The following is a 21,749-nucleotide window of genomic DNA, read 5'->3' as shown; positions in this document are numbered from 1 at the left end:
GCATAAAGTGAACTTGGGGGGGGGAGGCTTAGGAGGTGAGGGAAGGAAGAAGATGAATGGGAAGGGGGACAGGGTTGGAAGGAGCAAGAGAATGAAGCCCAGTTTGATCCCACCTAATTGATTCTTTAAACAGTTGAAAGGGGGGATGGAACTCCGGTCCTCATGGTGTGCGTTCTCTCGTGCAGTTTCACTCCCTCATGTTTGATGTGGGTTTGGGATGTTGAAAGAGAGAGGGATCAACATCCCCCCTCCTCCGCTCTTCAGCATTGATGTAATTGGTAGGATTTGTTCTGTTCTTCTGTTCTGTAAACTTTTTTTTTCATGAATTCACACTTGTTGCAGTCATATCAGGCTGATTTGAGAGAAACGACATATTACACAAATGATAGGATTCCACATTTATGGAGGAGAAGGCTATCAGTGGCTACTAGTCCTGATGGCTATATGCTTCCTCCAGAATCAGAGGCAGTATGTCTATGTACACCAATTGCTGGGGAACATGGGCGCAAGGGTTTCCCGTGGGAATCTGGTTGGCCACTGTGTGAACACAATGCTGGATTACATGAACCTTGATCTGATCCAAGATGGCTCTTCTTACGTTCTTATGATTATAGAAAATGAAGTTAAATGGTTCGATAGAAAGATGAAGCACTAAAACATCTTCAAGCAGCAATAATATTTGATTCATAGTACCATTCTCATGTGAAGATGCTTTCTCTGTCAAAAACTCATTTTTTATTTTTTATTTTAAAAAGGAGACACCGCTGTAATTTTCTGTAATAATTCTAAATGATCTTTCCAAAATTATACTCTTTTTAGGAGCCCAATGGAGAGACACCTGTTTCTTTATACAGAGTTGCAGCAGTACTTTTGCAACATAATCTAATAGATTTGGAAGACCTTTATGTACATGTAAGTTATTAAATAGTCTTTTAACAGTTAAAAAACAACACCCATATTTTTTCTTGAGATCATTATATATGTGGCTTGCAAAGTGAATCATCTCAAAATATTGCTAAATAAATAAGATAGTTGGTGAATAAACTTAACAACTGCAGGCAGTTTGCCATTTCGTTCCCACATTTTAGGTAATAGAAACTGTGAATTCAAGTAGTGGTATTGGTCGCATGTGGTACCAGATCTTGATTTGTAAGCACCTCTTGAACCACAGTTTCTGGATTCAGATGTCACAGAAAACTGTAGTTTAACAAACAACTACATCTTTCTTGAAGCCAAGCACACAGGGGAGGTGGAAGGGAAGGGGTTAGGAGGAGCACACAGGTCCAAGGCTGATAAACCATAGTATATCAGACAGATCTGATCTGAATTTGGGCCTTGTATTGGTTGTATTGGTGAATGTGCAGAAAAAATTATGGGAACGTTCATTGACCCTCAATTCCAATATTTCATGTATCTGTCATTTGGACTTTTAATGAGGGCAACAATGGACATCTTTATCAACTATTTCAAGGAAACGCCTTTTATATGTTAGTGAATCTCCAAATTGTGTCTATAGCTCCTTCCAACAGACAATGCTATCCTTGAAGAACACAAACGCGAAATTGGAGAAGCTAAACAAATTGTGAGAAAGCTTACAATGGTTGTACTGTCTTCTGAAAAGACCGAAGAGAAAGAGAAGGAAAAGGAGAAGGAAGAGGAAAAAACAGAAAAGGTAAGTTCTAATAATGTTTAGAATTGTAAATCTGGCAAATTGGCTATGAGATTAGATTTGAGGCCCAGTTATCAGACAGACGATTGGGAACTTCATCTGATACGGAGTTGTGAGGGAAGCCTGGAGTCTAGTTTAAAAATCCAGCAGTTTTTTTCTGTCTACTTCAGGGGTCTCCCTCATATGCTGGAACCACTCTCTGGGCCTACTTTAGTGGCTAGGGGCCACCGTGGCAGAATGTCCCAATATTTTGTAAAGTCCATGTCCCCCTCCAGCAAAGTCAAAATTATAACACTTTTTTAAAGATCCAAGGGCTCAAAAAGGTCTGTCTTTCAGTCTAGTTTCCTATGTTCTTAAAGACTATTTTATTCATATGCAAATGTATGTAGGTTTAGTCAATTAGAACTTGTGGTTCTTAGAGGTGACAGCCCTAATATTTTGCCGATAAGTGGGATAACAGTCTAATGTAAAGGTGTTTGAAAAACTTGATTCCTACAGTATTGTCCAGTCTTCCTGTTGCGAGAAAACAAAGATTTTCGGTGCTAAGTAAGTACTCTTCTCTGCTTGTCTTTTCAGCCGCCTGATAACCAGAAACTGGGTTTATTAGAAGCAATGTTAAAAATTGGAGACTGGCAGCATGCACAAAGCATTATGGATCAGATGCCTCCATTTTATGCTACTTCACACAAACCTATTGCTGTTGCTCTTTGTCAGCTTCTTCATGTGATGACTGAACCTCTCTACCGAAGGTGAATGGTGCCCATGTACTAAAGAAATTGAATAGATGATATATGCATTATGCATATTAGCACAGACTAGCTATGCATTAGTCTGGCTTTGGTTCATTAAAACCTCATTAGCCTTTGATTCAACTGCTGATCTGTTATGGAATGTTTATGAACATTCTAACTGCTCAGATGTCTAAGAAACTTGGCGCCCAAGGCCAAGGAACCAATGAGGATTTGTGTTTTTAGGGATATTAACTCTTGAAATAAAATAAAAAATATGGAACCTGGCTCCTGTCTTGACTAGCATCCAGAACAAAACATTATATTCACCTAACATGTAAAGCTGAAAAAAGGGAGGGTGTTTGGTTTTTTTTACCCAAAACCAAAACAACCAGTTACGTGGGTAGGTCTCTTCAGAAAGCTCAGTAACAATTGGCAAAGTTACATGAATTTTCACTTGTTTTAACACTTTAGTTTGGTCTTTTTTTAAAAAAAAAAAGTGTATTTCATACACATTACCTCTTCTGTTGGATAGAAATTAAGTGCATAAGCTTGGATCAAAGACAGGTCAATTTAAAGAAGTTTATGGAAGGACCGTTTTCTCCTCCCCACTGCAGCCACCTCCACCCCCCTGAAACGCCTCTTCTAGAGGGTTAGGAAACCCTCCTGAACAATGTGGATGGGGTGCAGCAGGATCTGGGGAATGTTAGGAGTTGTAGGATTTTTTTCTGTCTAAACATGTGTAAGGTTGTGCCCTGAACCTCTTTAAGTTAATATATCTCAGGATACAAGCCATCGTCTATAGGAGTATGCATCTGAATTTATATCCCTTTGCCATGTATTCGCTAAGCACCTATTTATAAGGCCCTCTGTTTTGGGGTGGATTGCATATTACCTGTAGAATACGGGAACTGTAGAATAAAGTGCTTTGGTACATTTAAAGCATGTAAACTGTAAAACTTTATTTTTCTCATTTACAGAGTTGGAGTACCCAAAGGTGCTAAAGGGACACCGATTCCTCCTTTGCAAAACAAAAGAGCACCCAAGCAAGTAGAAAGCTTTGAAGATTTAAGAAAGGAAGTGTTCAACATGCTTTGTTATCTTGGCCCACATCTCTCCCATGACCCCATATTGTTTGCAAAAGTGGTGCGCCTTGGGAAAGCTTTCATGAAAGAGGTTGGTAAGCCTAAAGCAGTCAGGCAAAGATTTCTAAAGACTGTTTCTGTGCCTTGCGGAAGCAGATTAGGTAGCTCTTTAACATAGATATTGTCATGTATATTCGGAAGGATGGGAGAGCAGAAAGTCCCTGAAAAGTTTTTCAAAGGAAATTTTTCATTAACTTAGCTTGTCCCTATAGTTGTAGAGAAAGATATTAGCCTGGTGAAAGCTGAGGAGTGACTAGACTCTTCTTAAATGCAAATATGAAACAAAACATTTTTACTTGTTTACTTCCAGCATTTATAAGCTTCTCTATAACAAAAGGTTGTCTGGGTGGCTTGCAACCTAAAATAAAACAAGTTAAAATTCATTAAAAAAGAAAAACTTACGCGGCCTAAACAAGAAGGTGTGGCAGATAAAACCATGAGGCTTAAAACAGAGTTAAAATTTAAAACAGGTTTCAAAATACTGGGGAAAATAAAACAGTCTTTGCCTAACACTGAAAAAACAACAATGTGAGGCCATGTGAGCCTCTCTGTTGAGGGCGTTCCATAGCTGGAGTACCACCACTGATGAGGCTGTTCACTAGTAGTTACACTGCACACACCCCAGTTGTCAGAGACAATTGGAGAAGGTCTCTGAAGGAGGTCTCAAGGTCTGTAGGTACATATGAGAAGAGGCAATAATGAAGTACTCTTCATGGCTTGGTAACCTGGTTCTCAAACCATGAAGGGCATTTAAGGTCCATTTTGAATTGGGCCTGGACACAAACGGGAAGCCAGTGAAGATGACAAAGCTCTGGTTTAATGTATTTGTTTCACTCAGTCCTAGTTGGCAATCTTGCAACCATATTTGGAACTAACTGAACTTTCTGGAATGATTTCAAAGGCAGTCCCGTGTACAACACATTGCAATGATCCAAGCAGGTTATCAGGGCATGTATAATTGAAACAAGGCTATTGATGTTCAGGTTTGAACAGATTGGTAAACTCAGATTTGCCACAAAACCAGATCAGAGTTTTCTAATTGCCATGGGCGAGGGAGGAGAGTGCATGGAGCTCATGAACCCGAGGCTCATGCCTGCTCATTTTTGTAACAGTACATATGTCTGTACGGTACAGTACAATGTCTTGAGTGCCCCAATATCGCTTTCCTTGAACCTCCCACATTATATAAAACAACCACATAAGTTATGACAGAAACTCTGCTCTATAAGGTGAAAAGTTATAGATGCTTGGGATATGTGTAGTGATAAAGATGTCTGTGGATGTTCTTACAACTCAGTCCTCTCCCCCATTTTGCCTTTCATCTTTTTAATTACAAGTAAGCTATTTTGAAAAACAGATGTCTAAAGGGGAGAGGCAGTTAATGCACATTTCCAGTATCCTGAAATGCTAATTTGGACAATGAATAATAAAAACATAAGCGAGATTAAGCTTTCATGCCATTTTAATATCAGACTGTTTATTTGGGAATTCTTTTGCAAGTAGCCTCAGGAACCTCGCCCAAAGCAAGAAGCAGATCAGAGTTACAGCTTGCCTTTGTGTTTTCAGAAATGGAGATTAGCTGTTGCCTCACTGGCTTAACTAGCAACCCCAAAATGCATTGCTAGGTGTAATCTGATACCTGCAACATCTACCACTTATTCATTAATTCAGACGACAAATCTCCATTTTCGGATTGGGTTTATCCATACTACAGCCCTCATGGCCACAACATCTGGCCTAATTTTAGGAGTTTTCTTCCCCCCATCCCCTGCTTTTTGTACCACTAGTTCTGGAGAACTTGAAAGCGTGCACATTTTTTGGAATTTTGGGTTGGTCCTAATAAAGGTATTGCCCAACTGTGGATTTTGTATAATAAATAAAATTGCTGTTGTCACTTTCTTGAGTGGGGAAATGATCACCCTTTCCATACAGCAAAGCTATTTAACAGTGCAGTTTCTGGTTTAAACTAATTATGTCTGAACTGGGAACTCCAGTTAGGTTAAACTATTTTTTGTTGAAACAAAACACGATTGTAAACCACACTTTGACTCTAGATTGTTTCAGTAAGCCATAAGCGAGACGAAAAGGACAAAACCACATTGTGTCCTTTTCAGACATAACGATACACTGATTAAAAACAGGAAGCAGATGCTTCCAGTCGTTTTGCAGAATGCCAGAGGGGAGGAGGAAGTAGACAAAACTGTGTCCGGTAGGGCTAAACTGTGGTTTAGAGATAAGTCCAAACCAGGCCATTAGCTTCTAAAAGCAGGTACAAGAGTATGCATACACTTGTATTTATTGTTTCAAGAGCTGCTATAGTCAGTTGTGGTTGGAGAGCCATATTCTCCTCTCCTTGCCTCATACTCAGTTGTATTGGAGAAAATTGTCACTTCCCACTCACACTCTCCAAGCAACACCTCTTTTCCTTCAGTAGCAGAGGACCAAGTAATACAGTGCTGCCAGGACTGGCGCTGCTGCTTCTCCCTTCACTTGGGAAGGAAAAAGACTGAAACTTGCTATGGAATGTGTCTTTGGTTTGGAATCATTACATTTTAGTTGTAGTTTTTCTTTTTCTTTTTTTCAGTACCAATCTGATATAAGCAAACAAGAGGATAAAGAGAAAATGGTGAGCTATTTTAAAATGTATTCTTGAAATTGTTTATAATACTGATGTAAGGTAGAAGTATTACTTGAAGGGCCACCTTCCCCCATATCAGCCTACCCTCACTTTAAGATCTGCAAGAGAGGCCCTTCTCATCTGCCCACCTGTGAGAGCAGTTAGACAGGCAACCAAACGAGAGGGCTCTACACCTCTGGAATATGTTGCCATTGGGGGTCCGCCAGGCTCCATCATTGCAGGCTTTTAAGAAGGGCCTGAAAATGTACTACTTTATTCTGGCCTTCCCCGATTATGTTTTATCAGACTGGGCTGTAGCTGCAGTTGTCTGTTAGCTTTATTTTATGCTGATGTTTGTTGTTTTTTAGAATGTTTGCTGCTGTAGCTGTTTTTAGTGTGGTTTTACTGTTTTTATTGTGTTATTGTTTTTATTACCATCGGTTTTTATTATGTCTTATATTGTTGTATATTGCCTTAAAAGGGCTGCTACCCTGAAAGGCAGCCAAGAAATATTTTAAATAAATAATAAGGAAGTAACCACCATTTATCCAGCACTCTGTATAATTTAGCCTAAAGCTGGAAAGGTCATCATAAAAGCTGCAACCCACAGAGCTACTCCTATGGCCTGCCAGCTATCTTAAAAGCCGAGAGGACAAGCCTTCTGAATAAGCAGCATCCATAGTCTCTTGCTTCCAGGGTGTACAAGTCTAACCTTTAAGATCCAGACATCTGTCTTTGCTCAGATATGTGCACATCTTTACACACACAATTGATTTCCGTTTGGTTAAGCAGGCAAACTGTTCTGAGACAAATCAAAGCATGAATGATTGGAAGATAAGATAAGTTTTGCAGGGGTGGAGACAGGCGAAAGGATGCTGGTGATTTCAGTGTACCACATGTGCAATATGCACTGGCATTCCTGGGCTTTCTCTTTGCTCTTGCCATTCCCCAACATCTTCTGTCATGGTGTATCAATTGTGAGCACTACCAAATATTTCAATACCCGCACTGCCTGAATTCAAAAAGCATTTTTGTGGTGGTTTTTCAGCTCATACAAATCTGCCATGATGTAGCAATGTCAAGGAAAACTGGTGAACTCTCCCACATTTTGAATGATGGGATCATAGACAGTAACATCTTTTTAAAAGAACAGATAATCTCTCTGTTGCCTTGGTGACCTTATTACATTTTGCTATTTAGTTTTCTTCCCCACCAGTTTAGTGCAAGCTAGGATAGAGATGTTATACCAAATACACTAGCCTACAATAGCAAGCTTCTCTGTGATTTGATATAGAGCTTAGTAGTCTTTTAACAAAACAGAAACCCCAGAAAACCTGCAGAAATTCATAATTTTAAATGTAAAATTGGAAGCAGTGGACCTAGCCTAATCGAGTTAAAATATCTAACCTTAGATTAGACAATTTAATATGATCCAATATTTAACCTTTGAAATTGTCTTCAATTAGTACTCTTTTTCTTTCCCCTCCCAGGAGTTATTATTCAGTTGTTTGCTGAGTATTACCGACCAGGTTTTGCTTCCTTCTCTTTCTTTGATGGATTGTAATGCATGCATGTCTGAAGAACTCTGGGGGATGTTTAAAACATTTCCATACCAGCACCGGTGAGTAATTACCTGGAAAAGCTTTATAAGGAAAGTCACCGTTCTTTTACAGAATTGTCTAAATCACTTTTTGTCTTCTTGCCAACCTCCAAAAGGTATCGCCTCTATGGTCAGTGGAAGAATGAAACTTACAATAGTCATCCACTGCTAGTGAAAGTTAAAGCTCAGACAATTGACAGAGCCAAATATATTATGAAGTAAGTCATATTGAACTTTGTTTCCTATGGGGAATATAGATGAGACTATGACTCAGTTCATGTTTGGGAGCAAGTGAGCATGCTGGCCCTTGTCCACTTTCACTTTGCTAACAGAGATGCCCTGTGTCTGGGTTGTCATCTGTGACATATGAACCCAGAACTGTGGGTTGTTGAGGGAGAAACAACCCAGAGTTTGAACCCATGCTTTTCTTGGGTTAAACTCTTGAGTTGTTTCTCCGTCAACAACCCAGAGTTCTGGGTTTGTATGTCACGGACATTCCTGAGTTGTTTAGCAAAGCAGAAGTGCATGAGCAGTTGGGAGCCAGTATACTCACTCACTTCCGCACCCTGCTGAACAACCCATGGTTAACAAACCGTGGGTTGTTTGTTGTGCACACGCTGAGTCACTAGGAACTAGTAATCCAAGTAGGGCACTCGTATGCATGCTTACTCAGAAGTGAGCCCCATTTTGTTTAATGGAACTTACTCCCAGACTAAGTTTACGTAAGACTACAGCTTAAATATTTGACAATAATGCTGCTTGCTGTTACCAACTAACTTCATGTATTCAGGACTCTGTCTAAAATTTAATATTTTATATTTGCATTGACTAAAAAAGAAATTATGTAGCGTGGCAGATTTATTAAACTTAATATCAGACTGTTCTCAGTTCTGTCTCATGGTTAAAGAATTAATGGGCCATTATCCAACCAAAGTTAAACGCTTCTGAGTCCCATTGCTTTCAGTGGAAAGATTTAAGCATGTATTAGCTCTCCCATTGCAATCAGTGCTGTTGATAAATACTGCATGTTGGATTGTGCCTATAGTAAGACTTGCACAGAGGAATGCATTGCTTATTCAAAATGGTAAGCAAATAGATGGCCCAGCAGGCCCCCTGAGGCTCTGCTTTGGCCACTGGCCATCCCTGTGTCAGTGACTAGGTTCACACAACACACTCACCTACACTCAGTGGTTGGGTGTGGGTTGTTGTTGAACTGTGGGTTGTTGTACCATGGATTGTGTTGTCTGAATGCAGCACGTTTTCCCCAGGGTGGCTTGTTAACCATGCAGTGTGGCTTGTTTTTCTCAAACAAGCCACCTTGAGAACCCATGGTTTGTTGTTGGATTGTTCAGAGTGGTTAACAAGCCACACTGCACGGTTAACAATCTACCCTGTAGAAAACGCACTGCATTCAGACAACACGATAACCCACCCTGCGGAAAATGCGCCATGTTCAGACAACACGATAACCCATGGTTCAGCAACAACCCACAGTTCAAGGACAACCCACACTCAACCACTGCATGTGGGTTAGCATGTTGTGTGAACCCAGCCTTTGTCTCTGCACTTCGTTCTGCTGCTGTACCCTATAGTCTCAGTACCAGGCATTTTATTGTGACTAATCCAAATTAGTCACTCCATGAATGGAAGGAACTTCTGTTCACAGAAAGAAAGTTGTACTCCTGAGCACAGTTCTCTCTTTCCATGTATGGAAGCTTCTTCCATGAAGAGAGTGACTGTGTTGGATCCCACCCCATGTATGTGCAGTGTCATAAGGTCTGCATTACTATAAGGTTACTATAGGAGAGTAGCAGATGTGCCAGACACATGATGGTCCCAGGGCCTGCAACTCAGGGAGTGGGGCTTTGTTATTTTGATTAATGTTCACTTAAATGATAAGACAAGCATACACTGATGTGACGTGACTTAAAACTTGGTTGAATATTTTCTCCCTTAGAGCATTGTATGTGGTCAGTGACTTCACCTTTTAAAAAGTTGTTTCCTACTTCTATTTATATCCTACTCCATCCCAAGACAAGTAACAGAAATAATATGTGAAATATGTCTATAACATTAAAGCTTTTCCTTGAGCTATAGGGAAGGTCAGTCTTAGGGCTGCATTCACAGGAAGATACATTAATCTAAAGAGGTGAATAATAGGAATATAAAATTACAAAGAGAGGAAATAAAGTGTGATGTTCTCTTACAGGCGTCTAACCAAGGAAAATGTAAAGCCTTCTGGACGACAAATTGGGAAACTGAGCCACAGCAATCCAACCATTTTATTTGATTATGTATGTGGAAAGATAAGTACCGGTGTATCTTTGCTATTGCAGTAACCCCATTGGAGTTGTCGGGTTCAGAAAAATGTATTATTGAGTGCAAAGAACATTTTTTACCATGTAATATTGAAATTCAAAAACAAATCGGTATGCTAATATAGTACAGCTTTGCACATGAAGTGTCATTCTTGTTTTAGAAAAGGTTGTAAACTGCCCAGAGAGCTTCAGCTACTGGCTGATACAAAAATGTAATAAAATAAATAAAATAAACCACAGAAGTAGTTTCTCCAAGAATTTAAGGACTTGTGACAGATCTTACACTTGGAAAAACTAATTTTCATTTGCTCTTTTCAGATTTTGTCTCAAATACAGAAGTATGATAATTTAATAACCCCAGTTGTTGACTCATTGAAATACCTCACTTCACTGAACTATGATGTCTTGGCATGTATCCTTTTGTCAACTTCCTAGAACTGCTAGTTGCCCAGTAGTCGTATCTTACATGTTTTTACTGCCCTTCTTACTTGTTTGAGTTATCCTGCAATTGCTGATGTTTATTATTTATTTATTTATTTATTTATTGCATTTATACCCTGCCTTTTTTCCTCTTGCAAGGAACCCAAGGTGGCTTACATTATCCTTCTCCTCTCCATTTTATCCTCACAACAACAACCCTGTGAGGTGGGTTGGGCTGAGAGTCTGTGACTGGCCGAAAGTCACCCAGTGAGCTTCCATGGCCAAGTGGGGGCTAGAACCCGGATCTCCCGGCTCCTAGTCCAACACTCTTCTTGCTGTATTGAAGCTAAGCTCTGGAATTTGATCTCCTAGACAGTGGCCTTGTTCGGATGTAACGGTGGAAACTTATGGGTTAATTAACCCATGAATTGCGGGGATGTGTGCTACGCACAAGCCACTTGCAGTTTCCAGCAACAAACTACGAATATGATGTCTGAACCTGGGCATCATATTTGTGGGTTAAACAACCCCAGGTTACCCATGGTTTGTCCTTGGGTTAACTTGGAATTGTTTTACCCACAAACAACCCCAAGTGCCCAGGTTTGGAGATCACAGAAACTACCTACAAATGCCACATTCGTAGGTTGTTTCCAGAAGCGGCTCGGGTACAATGCCAGAAGTGGCTCGTGCAATTAACTTACAAATTGCTGCTGAACGCTGCTGTTATGTCTGAACTGTTCCCACTTCCAAACATAATTGGAATAAGCCATTTAAGTAATTCTAAGGCATCTGTTTTGCCACTGTGGTGCAGTTATAGCAATCCCTTATTGTTTATTGTAAATTTCTAATTATTTAGACTTATGATCTGCTGTTCGTGTAATTGTTAATAAGAGCCAAACCTCCACGATGCAAATCAACTGCTCAGTCAACCTACCCCATCATAGAGCTAGAGAGCTGTAGCTTTTTTCCAAAGAAATCCCTTAAGCATGTTCCTTGTTGTTCTTGACTTTAGATATGGGCAGTACTAGAGATTGTTGGAGGAGATGGGAGAATGGTCTCTTTTAAACTTGTGATGTAGAGATGTATAAGAGAAACTGATGAGTGAACAAGAACTTAAACACTTCAAAACTATGAAGAGATCCTTCCTTGAAGTTCTCATTGTTCTGGGGCTCATTTCCAGGTGTCAATTCCTACCTGTAAATATAAGGCACTAGTCTGTACATAGAAAACATTGTTACATTTATAAAACAAAATTATAAAATGCTCGCTGATGTATATGATTAATCTTTCTAACACAAAGTGAATGAGAGGGAAATCTTGCTTAACCTCAGAAAAGATTGCATAATTGAAGCACTGGCTAATCCTGAGAAGGAGAGGATGAAACACGATGACACTACTATCTCCAGTTGGCTTCAAAGTGAGTATTTTAGTTTTATTTTTAATTGAAATTATTGGGGCCAGTTAATATGTTTGTTAATTATGCATTAAAACATTTATACCTTGCCTTTCTATTAAAATAAAATCCCCAAGGTGTCTTAAAAGACATATTTTCATCTCCAGGCATTCCAAACTGCCACTCAAGGTATCCATTTAACAGCACAGCTACTGACGAGGGCAGAAGCCGAAATGTTTAGCTCAAATAATATATTTTTAAAAATATTCTGTTGTTTGTCTTTCTGTCATATACATATGTGTGTGTGTGCGTATATGCGTGCGCGCACACACACACACACATATAACCAAAACAGACTAAAAATCAGTAGCACTCCCCCCACCCCCTCCATCATATCAGCAAATACATACAAATCTACCATCATCCATCATGCAATCTGAGAAACCTGACAGAACAACACTAAAAGTCAACAATGAGGAAGCGTGGGTATGTTTTGGGTGCAACTATCAAAAAGGCCTTCCCCTGTGGAATCACCCATCGCACTTCAGATGGAGCAGGGATGCGGAGCAGGAGCTTCAAGGGAGATCCTGATGTGTAGGTGTGCTTCTTACTGCCAGGTTGCTGCCAGCAGGTTGGCAGCCACTTTTCTGTAATTCCCCTGCACTTGTGTAAAAGTTCGATCCAGGAAATATGTAGGTTTGGCCACTGACATGGTTCCTTACCAACTGGTTATTGCTCAGGAGAGAAGGCAGGGGAAGGAACCAGGTGAAATTACATTGTCAGTAATACATGAATCCGTTCCCAGAGTCATCTTACCGAAAGGTGTGCAAAACAGGTTCGCATATGACAAATGAAAACTAGGTTGTTAATCTGCGGCTACCGAAAGCACATGATAATTAAAAACTTATTTTACAGTGACAGCGGTTGGAGTACTGACTCTTTCTTTCCCCCCATTTCTTTAGGCTTAGCTAGTTTCTGTGGTGCTGTTTTTCGAAAATATCCTATAGAACTTGCCGGTCTACTTCAGTATGTGGCCAACCAACTAAAGGCTGGGAAAAGGCAAGTAGAGCATTGTTACTTTAGAGCTCAAAATATGCCAGTTTCATAGCCGTCACACTGAAGAATTTTGAAATGGTTGTGCTTAATATACTGTTGCAAAGTTTTAAGGCTAAATATTCTAGGTTTAAGAATGTTCTAAAACATACGTGGCTGAGTAACGGCATCCATCATTTGGGGATATATGCTGCTGTTCATGGTAGTTATCCTCACATTAGCTGTCGCATGCAGTACTTTGTTGCGCATGGATACACCTGAATTGGAGAAAAATGGTTTGTGCTTTATACGTACGAAATTTCAAAAGAGGTTTTAGTCAGCTCCTAGAAGTGTCCTAATATTATTCAACTAGGATCAGGAATGATGTGCTATAAATTACTATTTAGGCTGTATATGGTTCAGTGCTCCTTTTTTTTGTGCTCATTCTTTTCTGTAGCTTTGACCTGCTTATTTTGAAAGAGGTGGTACAAAAAATGGCTGGAATAGAAATCACTGAAGAGATGACAATGGAGCAGCTAGAAGCCATGACTGGTGGAGAGCAGCTAAAAGCAGAGGTACGTGTGCAGTTAGAAAGAAAAGAGAAATAGATGTGACACAAATATAGTACTGGTAGTTTAGGATGTTTCGCCCGCTGTGATGTATTTTTTGAAGTAGATGAATAATCGATTACCTCAACTTTGGTAGGGAAAAGTAACAGCTAACTATTGAAATGATGTAGTAGCAATCTAGATCAGTGTGTACACATACCTGATGTATGTGTAACATCTGTGACTTTTAGCCATGGATAAAGTATCAGGAATGTTCTGCCAGATTGTGTATTCCTCCCTTCTTGGGCGCAGATTTTCCCTGCTGGTCTTAACCATCTTTAACTGCTATCATCTTTAACTAGAGTTGCTGTTAACGAGAGTTTCGAAAACCCATCTTTAGATCTGATTTTGAATATTGGTTAACATTAACAGTGGTTCTGTTTGGTATTTAATGTAAGTGTCAGCCATAGTAAAGAGTGGGATTTGTGTTGGAGAGGAAATAGACTGGGGGAAGGGAGTGTATGTGCTATGGCCTTCTGATACCAGTAAGTTTCCACATGCACCACTCTCATTAACCCTACAAACCAAGAAAGGCTTTATTGGTAGACAAGATCATAGCCAAGCATAGTATTTACTGCTACAAGTGTATTTTAATGTTGCACCTTGTGTGATACCACAGTCAATTGGTTTGTATTTAAGGCCAGTGAGTCTTGTGGCACCTTATGTCTGAACTGAGTTAAACTGTGGTTTGGTGCCATGAGAATGAGCATAGAAGGACCCTTGGGAATGTTCTTCCCATCCCCCCATGCTCTTGCACCCTCAGAATAATTCCTGATTTTCAGCAAATGAGAGTCTGTCATTGCATCCAAACGGGAAAACTGGTTTGTACTTGCTCTGCAAATTAGGGTTGCAAACTAGGATATGATCCTGGTTTACAGGGCAAGCACAACCCATAGATGTAACAGCAAACTATGGTTTGCTTAAGCCAAGAAATGCTTAATTATTAGAAACTTGCTAGGGAGGTGAGGAAGAGAAAGCATGCTAACCCAGGCTTCTTGAGTGTTTGTTCTTGTAGTGCCAGACATGGTTTTGCACTGTGTCTTAACTCTGAAGTCTTTGTTGCTTTCCCAGTTCGGGTATCTTTACTTTTCTTATTTCTTTGGGCAGGGTGGATATTTTGGCCAGATCAGAAACACTAAAAAATCTTCTCAGAGATTAAAAGATGCACTTTTGGACCATGATCTTGCCCTTCCACTGTGCCTTCTCATGGCTCAACAGCGAAACGGAGTGATCTTTCAAGAAGGAGGGGAGAAACATTTGAAGCTGGTGGGAAAGCTCTATGATCAGGCAAGTAGATATGATCACATGTTTGCATTTCTTTATAACTCTTAAGATCTATAGATATTCCCTGTACACTGCAGAAAGCCAGTTCTGAAATGTCAAATGTATATATTGTGGCACAGTGGTTGGTTGATTGGCTAATTTTTGTTTTACTTATTGCCTTAGTTTTTGGTTCTTTATAAGACTTGCAAGACAGGAATCTTCCTTAGAGCAGCTTCAGGCATGACAATCCCTAGCCATGCATAATGTTGTTGCTCTGTTTGACGTGATGATCCAGTTCTGCTGGCCTGCACAACCTTGTAAGTTCCATTTCAGGTATGATCCTGAGCTACCAGTGATTGCACATTTTGTCAGCTGAGTGGGATTGTCATATCTGAAGCTGCCGTGGGTGTTTGGAAGAAATGCTAGTATTTATTCTATTGAGGAAAACATCCACATTTTATCAACAGTATTCTGTGTCTATTGCAAATGGTAGTGATTTGTCAGCTCTTTTACTGAGTTTTAAAAGCATTACATTGTATTTAAAATATGATGATATATTTTCCTGAAAATTCCCTACTGACTCCCTTATATCTCTGTATTTTTCCATTCAGTGCCATGATACTTTGGTACAGTTTGGTGGGTTTTTAGCATCCAACTTAAGCACAGAGGATTATATTAAGCGAGTGCCTTCTATCGATGTTCTCTGTAATGAGTTTCACACTCCTCATGATGCTGCGTTTTTCCTTTCGAGGCCTATGTATGCCCACCATATTTCAGTAAGTATAAATGTGCAGTTGGCTTGCATTCTAAATAAGCAGTACAGACAATTTTATTGAGAATTAAATCTGTAATTCCACAGATCCTTTTAGGGGATGTTGCTGAGACTGGCAATATATTCTTTTCAGTGACTTGTACAGTTTAGAGTCATGCGGACTTAATTTCTTGGGTTTGGGGGTTTGTATTTAAATATAAACAGTAGATCTGACAGGAAGGGATTTGTGTTTCAGGTGAGAAATGGATAATTAAATTGTGCACATGTGTCTGTTTTTTTAATCAGTCAAAATACGATGAACTGAAAAAAGCCGAGAAGGGAAACAAGCAGCAGCACAAAGTTCACAAATACATTACGTCGTGTGAACTTGTGATGGCTCCTGTTCATGATGCGGTGATCTCCTTGCACCTCCCAAAAGTCTGGGATGATATCAGTCCGCAATTCTATGCTACATTCTGGTCACTGACAATGTATGACCTCGCGGTGCCACAGAGCAGCTACGAACGGGAAGTCAACAAACTCAAAGTCCAGATGAAAGCCATTGATGACAATCAGGAAATGGTATGCATTGCGTATCAGAGAGGTTTGAATGCTTTAAATGTTAATTTACTATTCGTTTAAAAGAAAAAATATCTTGGCATGAAGCTTTTGAGTGATACAGTGACAACATTCAATAATAGGTTTATAAATTAATAGTATGTTCCGCTATGTGTTTTACTTAACTTGCTGTTCCCAGTGAATAGAAAATGTTGTCTCCCACTCCCATGCGAGCCTACCCAAGCAAGCACTTCTCTGCATTTTTGAGGCCTTTCTCCAGCCCCCACCCAGCAGCGGAGATACAGTGAGTGGGTACCAAAGCCTTCTCACTTGTGGTGCCCAAATCTGGAATAGCCTCCCCAGATCATTGTTTCATGAGCAGTGAAAGTAATTTTCTTCCAGCTGGCTTTCCCAGAAGACATTTTTAATAAGACCTGACTGTTCCTGCTACTGGTATCATTTATTTATGTTAGTACAGTACTTGTTTTAATGACTGTAAGCCTCTGTGATTATAATTTTTAAATAGACAGGTAGGATATAAATGCTAGGAATAAATGACTAAAATGTCATATTAGCTTTTTATGTGATGTTGCACTTCTTTACACGGCTCTTTTGCAAGCAGAATAACGACAGAGAGAGAAGATAGGATCCCAGGGCATAGTACTAGGGCATAGTCTGAAGGCACATGAGGCAGCCACCTTGCTGAAGCTAACTGGGTTTGGATCTGGTCAGTGCTTGGAGGGGAGACCACCTGGGAACCACATGTAGCCACCTTGAGTTCCATGATGGAAGAAAGGTGGGATATAAATGTAAATAAATAGGATGAACTTCAGAAGATTTATATGGAGTGCAAATGTTGTAGAAGAACACATTTGGTGGATTATGCCCAAGTCCCAATAATTTCAAATGGACCTTACGCAGGAGAATTTCCCAGGGAATTGTGCCCATATGGTTTGTGGCATAGAACTCTCAACCTACTTTTGCAATCACATGATATGGATATAACAGCTTACTAAAGCATCTTGCACTTCTTTGCTACCGTGCATTCCCTCCTCCACCCTCCCTCTTTTAAGGAAGGTGTTTTCAGCCTAGTAAAACCAGCTTTTCATAAGAGACCAGTTCCTGAAGATCTTAATGAGGCCAAACAAAGCCCTGTAGGATGGTGTGATCAATGTCAAATTTGAAAGCGGTGTTCCTCTTTTGTAGCCTCCAAATAAAAAGAAAAAAGAGAAAGAGCGCTGTACAGCCCTTCAGGATAAGCTTCTTGAAGAGGAAAAGAAACAGTTGGAGCATGTGCAAAGGGTGCTGCAAAGGCTGAAGCTGGAAAAGGATAATTGGCTTCTTGCAAGTAAGCAGGGTGGAGCCCTTCAGCTCTTTCCATTGTCACAATAGCTACTTAAATAACAATTTAAGTAGCCAAGGGGGCGGTGGGAGAGATTTCCTCTTGGGAGCAGAGAGGGAAGGGGGGATTAGTTCAGACCTAACAGTCTCGAATAGAGTAAACAAGCTGTTTGCACCCATGTCCTTTTATCCAATATGTTGAATAACACTTAAGACTTTCTATATACTGTTTGTTTGTTTATTGGATTGCTTTGGAACTGAAGATTAAATGGATCTAAAATTGACATACTGGTAATAGAATGGTAACCTCTTTTTTTCTTTATTTTTATTTCTTTATTAGAGTCTACAAAAAATGAGACCATAACAAAATTTCTGCAGTTGTGTATATTTCCCCGGTGTATTTTTTCTGCCATTGATGCTGTTTACTGTGCCCGCTTTGTGGAACTGGTGCATCAACAGAGAACACCAAATTTTTCCACTCTTCTTTGTTATGACAGAGTAAGTAGTTCTGGGTTATGCTTTTACTTGATTTTGTTATGATCTTTCTAGAAGGAATGATGGACCCTTTCGGCAAAGGCACTCGAGCGAAAAGACTTGTTTAGCTGAAAGGTTATTCTACAATCTACAGTTGGATATTTTAGGCTCAGTCTTCAGTAAACAGGGATAAAGCCTCATTAGGCTAGCTGTTGTGAAAACAGTTTGGAAAAGACTGTGGTTGTGAGCAAAACACTAGTGTCTTAAACAGACTTAGGAAATTGAGAAACGTGCACTTTGATGGGAAAGTATGAAATCAGGGGTGTCATTTTTCAACACAAATCTCTATTTTGGATTATACAGCTACTTAAAACTTTTGTTATATCCAAGCCTCTTGACATCAATGCAGACTAACACAGGAAGAGAAACCTCAGAATGGAGGAGGGGATTTTGGTTTTATTTTTAAAATGTCATCAGGATATCACTAGAATAAAAGTAACCATAAAGTGTTACAAGTATGAAAACTGTCTCATTATGATGCATTTTAGTGTGTGTATAATTTAAAATAAAATGTTTTTACAGGTATTCTCTGACATAATCTATACGGTAGCAAGTTGTACTGAAAATGAAGCTAGTCGATACGGCAGGTTTCTGTGCTGTATGCTAGAGACTGTAACTCGGTGGCATAGCGATAGAGCCATATATGAAAAGGTATGTAAAATAACTTGAAAGACTGATGCCCTATTTAGGCATTTTATGTGAAGAGAAGGAGTGTGCCAGCTCTGCCCTGCGGCTTGTGCATTTCTGTCGCCCTCTACTCGTGGAAGGCAACTTTCTGAAGAGGAGAGCCTCCTGTATCAGTGGAGGGTCTCCACATGATCCAGGACGCTGGAAAATCAGCATCCTCGCTCATGTGAATGAGCAAAGGGCTGGATGTGCCTGATCTCGGAAGCTAAGCAGGGTCAGCACTGGATAGTACTTGGATGGGAGACCGCCTGGGAATCAGGCTTCCTGCATTGAGCAGAAGGTTCGGACTCGATGGTCTTGTAGGCCCCTTCCAACCCTATGATTCTATGTGGACAGCTTCCATATATACATGAGGTTTTCCTCTTCGGAAAGTCACCCTCCACGAGTAGAGGGCGACGAGAACTCACAAGGAGGGGGCGCAGGGCTAGACCGCTACCTTTCTTCATGCATTTACTCTGTTCTGTTATGGAATGCCTGAATAGGGCTTGACTTAACTTAAAGATGGGTGTTGCAGAGACATAACAGCGTGGCAGTTTTCTTGTAAAGGAAATGGAAATATCAACTTAGTGTGGTCATACAGAAATTACATTCCCTCATTCAGCAGTGTTGGGAAGGTGTTCCAGGTGTTGGGGGCTTTACTGCAGATACAGAATTCGGCAATCCTAAAACAGTTTTCCCATTTATTTCAAAGGAGGAAGCTGACTTGCTTGCATGTACTTTTTGTGTTTATGGATAGACTCCCATTTATTTATTTAGTTATTTAAAGGGGTTTTTAACCCTATTTCTTGGCCAGAAAGGCTCCCGGAGCCGCTTATTTATAATCCATAAAACAAAACTATAAGCACTGTATTCACATTTGTGGTACCAAAAGCAGGGATGGGATCTCCAGCCTGTGGGCCTGATAAGTGGTGCCCCATCAAGACTAGCAGCTTCTTGCCCTGGCCCCTTTGCCATGGAGGGGAAAATTCTTACCTCCAATCAGCAGCTGATCAAAGATAAGAACATTCCCCTGTGGATACAGGGCAGGGCAGGGGCAGAAACTGCTGAGTGAGTCAGCCCTGCTTCCTTCTGAGCTTCTGCTTAATTCTGAGTAGATATGCAGACATGCAGAGTGCTTACTTGTGAGTAGAGAGTCTGCCCATGCTTACTTGTGAGTAAAATTCTTCCTTCTATAAATTGGTAATAATGGAATTGGGGGGGTGGATTTTTCAGTTCCATTAATTAATTAATTAATTACATTTCTCTACCACCCAACAGCCAAAGCTCTCTGGGCAGTTCACAAAAATTAAAACCACAAGTACAGCATTAAAAAAAATATAAAAGCACTACAGTATAAAAGTACAACCAGCATAAAACCTAGCAGCAATGCAGAGGTTTAAAATAGCTAAAATGCTAAAACTCCTGGGAAAATAAAAAGGTCTTCACCTGGTACTGGAAAGGGTACAACATAGGCGCCAGGTGAATCTCTCTAAGTTTACTTTTTCCTTGGCCCCACCCATCACTGGAATGTGGCTCCTGAGAGCTTCTCCGAAACAGAATCTGGTGCTTGAGACAAAAAAGGTTCCCTACCCGATCTAAAGACTGATCCCTTTTTGTAAGTTAGTGCATGTATAACGTTTATACGATTCTTATTGGTTTCTTGCTAGATGGTCTGAAGTTTAGGTTGTAGCGTAGGAAATGCCTGTCACTTTAAAAGAATGTATTATAAGATCACTGAGATCCTGATTTTCAGTAGTAGATGTCGTACCCCTAGCTATACCAGCATCTGCTCCTCTCAGTAGGCTTACACTTAAATTTATACATAAGCCACTTTCATCTTTACCTGCTTCTTGAATAAGATTAAAAGCTTTTTCTTTGTCTGCATACAGGAATGCGGCAACTATCCAGGCTTCCTAACTATATTACGGGCAACTGGTTTTGATGGCGGGAACAAGGCTGACCAGTTAGATTATGAAAATTTTCGGCACGTGGTACACAAGTGGCATTATAAATTAACCAAGGTAACCTAGGAACATTGAAAAACTGAGGTAGTTTTGCAGTATTGTTGAAAGCATTTTGACTGCACGTTTCTATGACCTTTCTAGGCATCTGTACACTGCCTTGAAACGGGTGAATACACACACATCAGAAATATCCTGATTGTACTGACCAAAATCCTGCCATGGTATCCCAAAGTTGTAAACCTGGGTCAGGCCTTGGAAAGAAGAGTCCATAAAATCTGCCAAGAAGAGAAAGAGAAGAGACCTGATCTATATGCATTAGCAATGGGGTAACAAAACCTTCCTTTAAAAACATGGCTAAGTAATAACACAGAAAACATTCTAAAGTCCTGAAAAGGCTTTTAGACTTGCTTTGGTTTTATATTGACTTTGCCTAATCTTGGAAAAGTGTTATTCAGAGGCAGGTGTGACTGTAGCTTTGTTTTGTAGGTGGTATATGTGCTGAGATGATTTTTGGAGGCTCTTTCCTGGGTGCCACTGCCTGATTGTCGCCACCCATCACCTAGTGGTGTGATGGCTGGCTACCAGGAAAAGAGCCTTCTCTGTAGTGACCCCTTGTCTGTGGAATCCCCTTCCAACAGAGATCTGCCTGGTGCCTTCATTGTATACATTTAGAGTGCCAGGTTAAGATCTTGCTCTTTAAGCTGCCACTTAATTTTTATTCTGTTGCTTGATTATTAATTTTACAGCTGGCTCCTCAGTGTTTGCAAGGTTTAAAATATGTTTAATGTTTAATATTGCATTTTCTGGTTACTTTGTTGTTGTCAGTGTTTGGTTTTATGATTGTAAACAGCCTCGAGGGCATTTGCTAGTTGGGCGGCATACAAATCTAATAAATAAAATGTGTATAAGGAAACTTGGGTGAACCAAACTCAACCCTGTCCTCAATTAAAACAACAGCAACAATGTGTATACGTTTAGATTGTACCTCTCTGGGTTTAATTAAGTGCATAGAAAAGGGCTTGGTGAAGAAATATTAATTAAAGTATCAAAATAGGATAGAGGGACTTACTCTCCCTCTATTTTTTAAACTTGCAAACGTTTTGCTTACATTCTCATTTATAAACTTATTAATTATTTTACTT

At 40.0% G+C, this 21,749-nt stretch overlaps 1 protein-coding gene across 5 annotated transcripts in view; it reads left to right on the top strand.

Moving 5' to 3' along the window:
- Nucleotides 1-21,749, top strand: part of THOC2 (THO complex subunit 2) — a 59,483-nt gene that overhangs the window by 22,910 nt on the left and 14,824 nt on the right. For all 5 annotated transcript variants that reach the window (XR_014784807.1, XR_014784808.1, XM_084813797.1 and 2 more), the window contains exons 9-28: nt 820-912; nt 1,517-1,672; nt 2,246-2,418; nt 3,378-3,573; nt 6,127-6,168; nt 7,650-7,780; nt 7,876-7,977; nt 9,969-10,053; nt 10,396-10,489; nt 11,834-11,914; nt 12,853-12,949; nt 13,380-13,497; nt 14,638-14,817; nt 15,405-15,569; nt 15,851-16,126; nt 17,309-17,450; nt 17,784-17,941; nt 18,500-18,628; nt 20,533-20,664; nt 20,749-20,933. Coding sequence is in view for 3 of the 5 variants with exons in the window: in XM_084813797.1 (XP_084669923.1) it covers nt 820-912; nt 1,517-1,672; nt 2,246-2,418; nt 3,378-3,573; nt 6,127-6,168; nt 7,650-7,780; nt 7,876-7,977; nt 9,969-10,053; nt 10,396-10,489; nt 11,834-11,914; nt 12,853-12,949; nt 13,380-13,497; nt 14,638-14,817; nt 15,405-15,569; nt 15,851-16,126; nt 17,309-17,450; nt 17,784-17,941; nt 18,500-18,628; nt 20,533-20,664; nt 20,749-20,933 (2,735 nt within the window). In the remaining 2 variants the exon portion in view is untranslated. The remainder of the gene's footprint in view (nt 1-819; nt 913-1,516; nt 1,673-2,245; nt 2,419-3,377; nt 3,574-6,126; nt 6,169-7,649; nt 7,781-7,875; nt 7,978-9,968; nt 10,054-10,395; nt 10,490-11,833; nt 11,915-12,852; nt 12,950-13,379; nt 13,498-14,637; nt 14,818-15,404; nt 15,570-15,850; nt 16,127-17,308; nt 17,451-17,783; nt 17,942-18,499; nt 18,629-20,532; nt 20,665-20,748; nt 20,934-21,749) is intronic.

Source organism: Heloderma suspectum, chromosome 9 (genome assembly GCF_057233095.1).
Source record: "Heloderma suspectum isolate Gila_16-S chromosome 9, 16-S_ref, whole genome shotgun sequence".
NCBI lineage: Eukaryota > Metazoa > Chordata > Lepidosauria > Squamata > Helodermatidae > Heloderma > Heloderma suspectum.
Note: the sequence above shows the minus strand (reverse complement) of the source record. Positions and strands in the feature narration are given on the sequence as shown.